The sequence below is a fragment of the Hyla sarda genome, chromosome 3 (assembly GCF_029499605.1).
Source record: "Hyla sarda isolate aHylSar1 chromosome 3, aHylSar1.hap1, whole genome shotgun sequence".
Lineage (NCBI taxonomy): Eukaryota > Metazoa > Chordata > Amphibia > Anura > Hylidae > Hyla > Hyla sarda.
In genome coordinates, this window is record NC_079191.1 from 161,857,942 (window position 1) to 161,870,391 (window position 12,450).

Genomic DNA, 12,450 nt, shown 5'->3' on the forward strand with positions numbered 1-12,450 from the left:
TCAAGGGGCAGTACAGAGATCTCTCTCATGATCTATTTATACCCAGTACTGTATCTATAACAAGGGGGCAACCTCTACATTTAGAGGAAAGAAGGTTTCTACACCAGCACAGACGGGGGTTCTTTACTGTAAGAGCAGTGAGACTATGGAACTCTCTCCTAGAGAATTTGGTCATAGTGAACTCAATAAAAGAGTTCAAAAGGGGCCTGGACACGTTTGTGGAGAGTAATAACATTACAGGTTATGGAGACTACATTTATAAAGACAGACCATTGATACGGGGATTTATTCTGATATTAGGAGATTTTTTTCTTTTCTTTTTCTTTTCTTTTTTTATGTGGCAATAGACATTAGCTATATAAGGGTTTTTCCCTTACTCTGGATCAACAGAGTAGGGACCAAATGGGATTTAGATTGAAATTGGTGGACTTTAGTGTTTCTTTAACCTTATTAACTATGTAACTATTCCATGTTCCCTTTTTTTTAAGTAAAAAGGAAGCCTGCTTCTCAGATTACTTTATGCACAGTGTGCTTCGGCAGTCTCAAACTTTGATTATTATATTATATTATACTTTCTTTACCAGTATTTCCCAGCCAAACAGCTTTTGGCTGTCCAAAAATTCTGGGAATTATAGTTATTCAACAGTTGGAGGTACCCTGGTTGGGAAACACTGCTCTATACTTTAGTAAATTAATCGCTGAGTTGTTGAATGTACTGAAAGGGTGATGTAAAAATTTAAAACAGCTGTAACATATATAGTTAAATCCTAAAAAAAAAATTATAGATCCCAAATACAATACTGACATTTATTTTAATGCAGCATAGTATATTTAGAAAAATATTTTCTACGAACCCAAGCCATTGTACCTTAAAGAGGTACTACGGTGGAATTATTTTTTTTAATCAACTGGTGCCAGAAAGTTAAACAGATTTGTAAATGACTTAAATTAAATAAAATAAAATTACCCTTCCAGTACTTTTTAGCAGCTGTATGCTACAGAGGAAATTATTTTCTTTTTTAATTTCTTTTTTGTCTCGTCCACAGTTCTCTCTGCTGACACCTCTGTCCGTGTCAGGAACTGTCCAGAGCAGCATGGGTTTGCAGTGGGGATTTTCTCCTGCTTTGGACACTTCCTGATACAGGCATCAGGTGTCAGCAGAGAGCACTGTGGACAAGTCAAAAAAGAAATTCAAAAAGAAAATAATTTCCTCTTTAGCATGCAGCTGATAAAAAGTACTGGAAGGGTAAAGATTGTTTTTTTTGTAGAAGTCATTTACAAATCTGTTTAACTTAAAAAATCCCTTTAAGGCAGCTATACACATTAAATAACTAACCTTCTAAATTGAGCCACCAATTATTTATCCTGAATTATGAACATGCATGACCTAGCCAGCTGTTTCCCATGAGAACAAAGGATCAGGCATGTAAGAATTCAATATGACAGATCCCGCTCTTCCTGTTCATCTACCACAGAGGGTCAAGTCACCTCCATTAGGAAGTTTGCCAATCCTGATGGAAATTGTCGGTTTAGCTTCAGGAGGGTTGTGCACAAATTTACTTATGCCAAAGAAATCCTGCACATTTACCATTTGGAAAAAGTTTTCTTAACAAATTCTATACTTAAATGATGCTTTCTGATCAATGATTGTCCTTTTTAAACTGTAGGAGTCTCCCACTGAAGTGTTAATAAAAGCCCTGATCATTATCACTACGGCTGTTCCTCCAGCATTGTCAGCCGCCTTATCTACAGGTATTATGTATGCACAGCGGAGGCTCAAAACGAAGGGAATTTTTTGCATCAGTCCTCAAAGAATAAATGTGTGCGGCAGGTTGAACATTGTATGCTTTGATAAGGTAAGGACATTTACATTTCTCACATATAACATATAGACCCTTTTACATGTGCTGATTATCTGGCAAATGATCACTCTTAGGTACTCTCGTGTAAAAGGGCCAGCAATCAGCCATTCAATGAGCAACTTCTGGATTTTTTTCAGCCATTTCAATTATTGCTATCGGCCACACATTCCCCTATGTAAACAGGTGATATGCTGCTGACAGTGATTAATTTAATGGACCGCAATCATAATCCAGACATTGTTTGTGCATGGTTCATCGAGCTGTGTAAAGGCACTGTAGATGAGCACGGATCACAGAGATCAACACTCTTTATTCTGTTCTCATAGGCCTGTCTAAAAGGACCCTACGTTTTACTTATTTCAAAAGACTGTTATCCAAAATTCACATTGCTTTTGTGTAATAATTTGCTTGTGCACAAAATGAAGATTTAGAAAAGATATCGATCTATCTATATATCCATCTTTCTGTTTAAAAAAAATTTTAATGAATGTTTTGTGCTTACTATAGACTGGAACTTTGACGGAAGATGGATTGGATTTATGGGGAGTTCTTCCTTCCAATGGAAATAGGTATGTACCATCACTAAAGTACACTTTTTATATTTCACCATATGTCACCATGCTTAGTTTCGTATAATTATAGGCTTAGGATATACATTGAGTTCACTGTTATTTAATTTATTATATAATGTTGGTGTATAAATGAAAAATTCTTCAATAAAAATCATTCAAAAAGGATATACGTTGAGTTTCTCTGCAATTCACTTTATAGCATACACTGTCATAAACCAAAGGCTTGTTATATGTAATACTAGGTGCCCTCAAAGGTTTTTAATGCCCCACATTATATATTTCTTCTGTAGAAAGAACATTAAAGTCTCCTCACTCAAATTAAAAGAAATCTACAAACTAGCATATCTGTTTTGTGTTAAAAAGTGTATTTTTTTAAACTAACATACTATTAATTGTATATTAAAGGGTTGACAATATATTTGATTATATTCATATTTTTATGTAAACTGTAATATATACTGTGATTTGATTAGAGAGTCTGGTTCAAAAGGTTATAGAAACAATTGTGGCTTTGGAGGGCCAAAAGTGACACCTGGACACCTCCACAATCAAATTGGCACCATGTAATATCACCGTTCTCCCAGAGCAGATTTCCCTATAACATCAGACCTTATTTAGGGAAGGGGATGTGCAGATGAGACAACCTCTTGTACTTGAGAACCAAGTGTTTGTGTGTAGATCTGACATTTTAGGATGTGCTCAAAATTCCATGAAGTTACATGATGAGCTAGCTTTCAGGTTCACCAAAAATTTTTTTTTTTTTTAATCTTCTCTCATAAAACCATATTTCACTCATAAAAGACATTACATGTAAAAAATACAAATATGCACATTAATCTTAATTGTCTCAAATATAAGGCATACAGATAATTATCAGGAAACAGACTGATCTGTAGATCAGCAACCTAATTATTTTTCCATGATAAAGAAGTTGCAAGGCATTTATGTACTTCAATGGGCCAGACTATGTTAAAAAAATAAAATAAAATAAAATAGTACTTACCGGCCCTATCCAGTGAGGCTGCAAAGCCTCAAATATAATGTTGCTCACTGGTTTCTGGTCCCTGCCTTTACATACAGAAAATGCTTGCTCAGCCAATCACGGACTGAGGAGTGTGACTGCTGCAGCCAGTGATGTTCACCAGGAAGAGGTGAGCAGACGGTACCCGGAGAGCCCTGAAGCAGCCAGAGTAGGCAGGGGAGTATTGCTTTATATTTTGTTGAATGTAAAGTTCAACCTGGCTTATTACAAATAAATGCCGGACATCTCCATTTAACTTTTTTTAGTCAGAGAAGATAGTTTTAAGAGTCTGTCTCTAGACCCAACAGGTAACACATTTGATGTTTCTTCAAGAGAGTAGTTAAAGGAGCACCCTGCTCCTAGACCTCTTTTCCCTATCCAAAGCATAGGGAAAAATATGTCTAATCTTGGGGGGGTCTAGCCGCTGGGATCCTCCAGTACCCTGTAATCTGCACGCACGGAGCAAACTCCACTCAGTTCCAGATTACGAGTGACCACAGCCGCCAGGTCCCCTCCATAGACAGAGGGGCGGGATGACTACTAATGCCTGCAGTCTAGCACAGCCGGCGTTCTGAACTTAAATATTCAGAATGCCACGGTACCAGACCACAGATGTTGGGGGGTGCGGTCACTGGGACATCTTATCCCTATCCTTGGAGTACCCCTCATAACAAACTCATTAGAAAACAACTTCTCTGATTGACTTTGGTGATAACAGGACATTGCAAGATGCTGTGGGGCAGGAAGTAAACATTTAGTCAAACAAAGAGTCATAATATGTACAAATCATTTCACATAAGATTAATAGACCCTGCCAATTAATGTGTGTGTGTATATATATATATATATATATATATATATATATATATATATCATGTCTTATACATATGTTATGTGGATGAGCAGTAATTTACACATTTTTTTTTTTTACTGTTAGTTTTCAGCAGGTACATAGCTTCACATCTGATAATACTTTGCCCTGGGGACCACTTCTTGGAGCATTGACAAGTTGCCACTCATTGGTTGCTATTGATGGAACAATCCAAGGAGATCCATTGGATTTGAAGATGTTTGAAGCTACACACTGGGTATGATCAAGAATATTATTGAAAATCTATAGCAATAAATAATATATTCTGTTAACAGAATATTCAGTAACAACTGGTATGGACTAGTGAGTAAGGAGAATAAGGGTATGTTCATACTTTTATTAAAAAAAACTATGTATATCCACCGCCTGGAAAAACAGCTTTCATAACAGCATTATTTATACATTATTTATAAAGAACATGCATTTTTGGATGTTTCTTTCAAAAAGGCATATTTTTTTTTAACCCCTTAACGACCACGGACATAAATGTACGTCCTAGTTTGGCGGTACTTCGCGCACCAGGAAGTACATTTATGTCCTGTGTATGACCGTGAGCATTGGAGCGGTGCTCGCGTCATACACGGCAGGTTGATAGCAGCAGGGGACCCACCGGTAATGGCAGACATCCGCGATTGCGTGGATGTCCGCCATTAACCCCTCAGATGCTGTGATCAGTACAGATCACGGCATCTGCGGCAATGTGCATGTTAAAATAGATGATCGGATCGCCCACAGCGCTGCCGTGGCAATCTGATCATCTGTAATGGCGGACAGAGGTCTCCTTAACTGCCTCCTTCACTCCCGGCGTCTCCTGCTCTGGCCTGAGATTGAGCAAACCAGAGCAGGAGATAACCGATAATACTGATCAGTGCTATGTCCTATGGGTGGGGTTACAAGGCCCCTTCGGGCACTCTGACGTCAGAGCCGCTCTTCTGCCGCACCTCCCGGCTTATGAATATTCATCCCCTCCCTCTGACTGTTCCTCCCCTCCCCGCTCTGTACTGGACTCCACTGAGGAGGGAGGGGATTAATATTCATAAGCCAGGCGGTGCGGCGGATGAGCGACATTGACGTCAGAGTGCCTGAAGGTGCCTTGTAACCTGTAACCCTGCCCATGCCAGTTTGTAGCTCATTGCATATCCACAAAAAAGAACACAACGGGCGAACGGTGGGACCGATCCGGGCATAGTAGGCAGGAAATTGATCAGCGGCCCCCACACTACGAGCCAGGACCTCTGGTTAGTGCGGGGGGAGTTTACTGACAGTTTTCCTTTAATGTGAGTTTCAAGCTGCTCGGAACAATAATATTTTGTTAGTACATTGTAGTTCTGCTTTAACTGTCTTAAAAATTGTGACAAGACTGTAAAAAAACAGCAACAAAATTTTGTCATGAGATCACAGTCTACATCTGACTACTGATTTTACACAGATAATTTTAATCACTATATATTATAGTAAATAAATATATTATTCTTTCTGTTTTATATAGTAAACAATACATTATATATTTTATTAAACTCTCTACAGGAAGTGGCACAGTCAACAGCAGAAAATAACGAAGTGTCTTCATCCTACCTCATTGTTAAGCCAGGGAAAGAAAAAACTATGGTGAGATTTAATTCCTAGTCCATATATATATATATATATATATATATATATATATATATATGTATATATATATCGAGCAATTCCAACACAGATATGGCATATGTGATAGAAAAATTATCCAAAAGGCACCCAAAAGGGGGTTTCCGATTTCACACATTGATGGCCAGGATAGGCTATTAATATCTGATCATCTGGGTGCAGACATATGGTATGGGTGCCGGAATGGTGACTAGCTGTGTGTTACTACTTCGGCATTACCTGCTTCAGTGGCTGCTGTAAAAGAAATGTATGTTCAAATGTCAGAGGGGCAGGAATTTTTACAGATCAACCTTTATTTAGGCTCATTCATCAAGACCACTGCTGAAGAAAAGTTGACCAGTTGCCCATAGCAACCAATCAGATTGCTTTTCTCATTTTTGAAAAGGCCTCTGAAAAATAAAAGAAGCAATCTGATTGGTTGCTATTGGTTGCTATGGTCTGGTCGATGTTTCTTCAGCAGAAGTTTTGATGAATCTCCCCCATAGGGTGTGGGATATCAAATGGATGATTTATCTCTATGAGGTCCAGATTTCATGTTACTTTAAAAGTCTCCTTTAATGTATGTGAATGACCTAATAATAAAAAAAAAGACTAAAGGATTTTAATATTATTCAAAAAATATTTAGAACTTATGGCATTGCATACTTTATTTAAACTAAGGGATAATATGAGTAGAAAAAAATACATTGTATTTATATTATTGGAAAACTTGTTTATTCTCTAGGGTCCTCCAGATGGACTAGCTATTGTCCACCAGTTTCCATTTTCTTCAAGCCTTCAGAGAATGTCTGTAGTTACTCAAGAAGTGGGTCAGGATACACGTTTTGTATTTATGAAAGGAGCTCCTGAGATGGTGATAAGGTTTTGCAAGGAAGAAAGTGGTAAGATAACTTACCTTGCATAGTTTAGGTTAAGTTTACACTGTGTAAACCTGATACATCACAAGAATATGTCTGCATCATGCCAAAAAGGTATGTCAAGGTATACCATGGCATACTGACAGCCCCATTCAGTCAAAGGTCCCAAACATAGTTAACTAGTGACTACATATGGGCCATTTGCATGAAGTCACATCTGAAGGAATTGATGGCGGCACTAAATAGGTCATGTAACATAGAAAAGTCACAAATTTCTGCACAGGCCTCACTGTTTTAAAAAATATATATATGACTGTCATTTTACGCCAACTGCTTTACTTTAAAAACAAATGACAAGGCTTAGTGAAAAAGGAGGTGTGGCCTAATCTCATGCCAAATTAACTACAATATATGCTAGGGAATTAGCATATATTGTTACTTAAATCAATAATAGCTCGGAGGTAGCATAGATTTCAAAGCATAACACATGGAGTAGCCGGTGCAGTGTCAGATTCCCCCCTCATGTTATAGCAGCTCCATACCACAGTCATAGGCTCTGCTCTGTATGGCCTCTGCATGGCACTGTATTATGAAGGAATGCTTGAAGCATGCCAACATTGTTGCCCTGTAGCATTGTGTATTAGTCTGACAGTGGGGCCCACTGTATACCTCTGAGCAAAATCTAAAGGTATACAGTGGGCCCCATAGACTTCTATGGGTGCTGTATAACATTTCTAAACAACTCAAAGTTTTAGTTGTAATACAAAGTACCTTCCGTAAATAACATTTTCCTGCAAACACTGATACACAGAACGTTAGATAATTTCAAGCCTTAAACTGTATTTCTTTTTTAATAGTACCAAAAGGCTTTTCCCAAGAGCTTCAGTATTACACAATGAAAGGCTTTCGTGTTATTGGCCTAGCCTACAAAACTTTGGATAACAAGATGGCAGCAGATGGTAACTTTATCAGGTACTGTATACTAACAAGAGAATTGTCTATTGTGGACCAGAGATTGCAAATTCACTCAAAAAGTAGTTGAGGCTCATCTAGAATCTATGTATCCCTTAAATGGAAATCAACACAATCCCCCAGTATCACCCATTGGAAAATAGGTGTGACCAAATTTTCAGACCAGAATAACTTTCTTACTGGGAGCTAAAGCCTTAAAGGCTCTTTTCACACCATGTTTTTGCCAATATAGAAAAGTATAAGTTTTTTTATTTGCTGATGATCCCTCAAAAATAAAAAAATTATGTACAAAATTGGAAACTATGGCCCAGATTTATTAAACTGTGTGAGAGAAAAAGTGGAGTGATTTTCCCATAGTGACCAATCACTCTCAGCTTTCACTTTACCACAGTTTATTAGCTGAGCTGTGATTGGTTGCTGGGGGAAATTCCCTCAATTTTTCTCTCTCACACAGTTTGATAAATCTGGGCCTATATGTATTCAGCAGGATCATGGGGAGAGGCCGTAGCAAAGCTTTTACATTAAAAGATCTATATATGTTTTCCTACTATTTGATGCCAACCAGCACAATCTAACCTGCTATACTTTGAATAGATCCAACCTGAAAGCAACATATTCAGTTTTTAGCTGGACAGAGAAGCACAGAGGTTTGGCATTATCCTATTCAGCACAAAAAAAAAATAAATAAATATCAAAGCCTTAAAGCGATGGAAACTAATAAAACAGAGTCATTTTGGACAAGTGTTGCTCGTGAATATCGCATATTCGCGAATTTGCGAATATTCGCGAATATAGCACTATATATTCGTAATTACGAATATTCGTTTTTTGTTTTTTTTCACAGTACACATCACCGTGATAATCCCTCTCTGCTTCCAGCTTGTGTGGTGTAAAGAAGGCTCTAATGTGAGACTGGTGTGCGAATTTTCGCATATGCAAATTTTTGCTTATGCTAATTTTTGTATATGCTAATTTTAGCAAATGTTAATTTTCGCATACGCGAATTTTCACATATGCGAAAATAAAACGAGAATATTACAAATATGTGAATATTCGCGAATATATGACGAATATTCGTCCATATATTCACGAATATTCGCGAATTCGAATATGGCCTATGCCGCTCAACACTATTTTGGACATGCATGTTATAATACATTGCTCAAAAAAGTAAAAGGAACACTAAGATAACACATCCTAGATCTGAATGAATTAACTAATCGTATGAAATACTTTTATCTTTACATAGTTGAATGTGCTGACAACAAAATCACACAAAAATGATGAATGGAAATCAAATTTATCAACCCATGGAGGTCTGGATATGTAGTCACACTCAAAATCAAAGTGGAAAACCACACTACAGGATGATCCAACTTTAATGTAATGTCCTTAAAACAAGTCAAAATGAGGCTTAGTAGTCTGTGTGTGGCCTCCACGTGCCTGTATGACCTCCCTACAATGCCTGGGCATGCTCCTGATGAGGTGACGGATGGTCTCCTGAGGGATGTCCTCCCAGACCTGGACTAAAGCATCTGCCAACTCCTGGACAGTCTGTGGATGGAGCGAGACATGATGTCCCAGATGTGCTCAATCGGATTCAGGTCTGGGGAATGGGCGGGCCAGTCCATAGCATCAATGCCTTCCTCTTGCAGGAACTGCTGACACACTCCAGCCACATGAGGTCTAGCATTGCCTTGCATTAGGCGGAGCCCAGGGCCAACCGCACCAGCATATGGTCTGACAAGGGGTCTGAGGATTTCATCTCAGTACCTAATGGCAGTCAGAAAGAAGAAATGCCACCCCACACCATTACTGACCCACCGCCAAACCGGTCATGCAGGAGGATGTTCTCCACGGCATCTCCAGACTATGTCAGGTCTGTCACATGTGCTCAATGTGAACCTGCTTTCATCTGTGAAGAGCACAGGGCACCAATGGCGAATTTGCCAATCTTGGTGTTCTCTGGCAAATGCTAAATGTCCTGCACGGTGTTGGGCTGTAAACACAACCCCCACCTGTGGACTTCGGGCCTTCATACCACCCTCATGGAGTCTGTTTCTGACCGTTTGAGTGGACACATGCACATTTGTGGCCTGCTGGTGGTCCTTTTGCAGGGTTCTGTCAGTGCTCCTCCTGCTCCTCCTTGCACAAAGGTGGAGGTAGCGGTCCTGCTGTTGGGCTGTTGCCCTCCTACAGCCTCATCCAGGTCTCCTGATGTACTGGCCTGTCTCCTGGTAGCGCCTCCATGCTCCGGACACTGTCAGGCACGGCAAACCTTTTTACCACAGCCCGCATTGATGTGCCATCTTGGGTGAGCTGCACTACCTGAGCCACTTGTGTGAGTTGTAGACTCTGTCTCATGCTACCACTAAAGTGAAAGCACCGCCAGCATTCAAAAGTGACGAAAACATCAGCCAGGAAGCAGAGGAACTGAGAAATGGTCTGTGGTCACCACCTGCAGAACCACTCCTTTATTGGGGGTGTCTTGCTAATTGCCTATAATTTCCACCTGTTGTTCCATTTGCACAACATCATGTGAAATTGATTGTCAATCAGTGTTGCTTCCTGAGTCGAAAGTGTGATTTCACAGAAGTGTGATTGACTTGGAGTTACATTGTGTTGTTTAAGTGTTCCCTTTATTTTTTTGAGCAGTGTAGAAACCTATGAATCTGTTAAACTGATACATCACAATGGTCTTTGGGGATTAATGCTTCACCATTTACTGGTTGACCCCAAATCTTAACTGGCATGGAGAACGTCAGCTCTTACTACTTCTTGAATTATGTGCCCTACTGAATCTTTTAAACTTACCCCGCACCACCACATCTTTCCCTTTATTATATACTTAATATTAAAGAAAAAAATTTAAAAGAGACAACTTTATATGACTTTAAAGTACTAATAAAATGACAGAACAATTTACTGTATTAAAATAATATAACCTGTCCTGCGAGTATATGTTAAGATAATGATAGCTACCTTACAACTTTATGTAAAAGGGAAATTCTTAGAGTTAAATCATTTATGGATAATCAAACGATTGACATTTTTAGGGAGGATGTCGAATCAGATTTAGAATTTCTTGGATTGCTCATATTAGAGAACCGACTGAAACCAGAAACAAAACCTGTTTTGCAAGAGTTGAGCGCCGCCAACATCAGGACAGTCATGATCACAGGTAATTCACAAGTTTTTTTTGTGAGCCAAAATCTTAGGCTCTGTTTAGAGCCTCCATTGGTGGTTCCTTCAGATTTAAAGGGGTACTCCGGTGGAAAACATTTTTTTCCCCAAATCAACTGGTTCCAGAAAGTTAAACAGATCTGTAAATTACTTCTATTAAAAAATCTTAATCCTTCTGGAGCCAGTAAATATGAAAAACATTTTTCCATCAGAGTACCTGTTTATTGGGAAGGAAAATTGCAGTATGATGCGCTATTCTTCCTATCAAAATGACAGGGCACAGCTGATGTTTGCCACTCAACTGGTTCGGCACTGTTATAATGGAAGGCATAATGGCAATATAAACAGCAATATCATAAGCAAATATGGCTTGCTCATTGATTTCTCTAAAATTAATTAAGAAATCCAAAGTGAAAAGCACAGATCCTCTCCTGAAGTCACTTTAATGGAGAGACCTGAGACAATTGATCTAGATATTGGGTTTATGTAAAAATTTCCTTTTTATTTTTCTATTTACTATAAAGTTTACTATATTTCTGGAATAGGAATTAGTAATAATTCTACATTGGTCAGACAATTGATGATTATTTTATTTTATTGTTTACTTCTGCAGGGGACAACTTACAAACAGCTATCACAGTGTCACGGACATCTGGCTTAATTCCAATGGACAGCAATGTCATTCTTGTAGAAGCCGAGGAGCCAACTGGACAGAGTTCAGCAAAGATTTCCTGGCATACAGTAGAAGGAATTGATCAAAGTTCAGAAGATGTACCAGTAAGTTGTTTCTTTATAGAAGATACAAATATTTAGACCCTTATATTATAGGCATGTCATTTTTAATGTATATATAAATAAATACTGTATTTATCGGGGTATACCATGCACCGGCCTATAACACGAACCCTTATTTTACCAAGGATATTTGGGTAAAAAAAGTTTTTTACCCAAATATCCTTGGTAAAATGAGGGTGCGTGTGTGTGCATGTGTATACCCCGATACACTGTTTCTGACCCCGCAGAAGTCCCCAGGAAAGGCAGGGGGAGAGAGGCCGTCGCTGCCCGCTTCTCTCCCCCTGCCTTTCCTGGGGTCTAGAGCCCTGCTGTCGCCGCTTCTCTCCCCCTGACTATCGGTGCCGCTGCCCCATTGCCGGCACCGATAGCCAGGGGGAGAGAAGGGGCAACAGCACCCATTGTATAGTTACCTGTTGCCGGGGTCGGGTCCATGCTTCTTCTGGCCTCCGGTGTGGCATCCCCTGCGTCGTGGCTATGCACTGCACGGCGCGACGCAATGACGTCACTCGTCATTGCGTCTCGCAGCGCACAGCAACGACGCAGGGGACGCCACACCAGAGGACAGAAGCAGCGCAGACCCGACCCCGGCAACAGGTAGTTATACAACCGGGCATGGGGGAGGCAACGGGGCAGCGGCGCCAGCAATGGGTGCCGCTGCCCCTTCTCTCCC

At 39.5% G+C, this 12,450-nt stretch overlaps 1 protein-coding gene across 1 annotated transcript in view; it reads left to right on the forward strand.

Moving 5' to 3' along the window:
- Nucleotides 1-12,450, forward strand: part of LOC130360998 (probable cation-transporting ATPase 13A4) — an 82,067-nt gene that overhangs the window by 14,744 nt on the left and 54,873 nt on the right. The window contains exons 11-18 of the mRNA XM_056563555.1: nucleotides 1,668-1,856; nucleotides 2,370-2,431; nucleotides 4,393-4,543; nucleotides 5,854-5,934; nucleotides 6,698-6,854; nucleotides 7,688-7,802; nucleotides 10,859-10,983; nucleotides 11,599-11,762. Of these exons, the coding sequence (XP_056419530.1) occupies nucleotides 1,668-1,856; nucleotides 2,370-2,431; nucleotides 4,393-4,543; nucleotides 5,854-5,934; nucleotides 6,698-6,854; nucleotides 7,688-7,802; nucleotides 10,859-10,983; nucleotides 11,599-11,762 (1,044 nt within the window). The remainder of the gene's footprint in view (nucleotides 1-1,667; nucleotides 1,857-2,369; nucleotides 2,432-4,392; nucleotides 4,544-5,853; nucleotides 5,935-6,697; nucleotides 6,855-7,687; nucleotides 7,803-10,858; nucleotides 10,984-11,598; nucleotides 11,763-12,450) is intronic.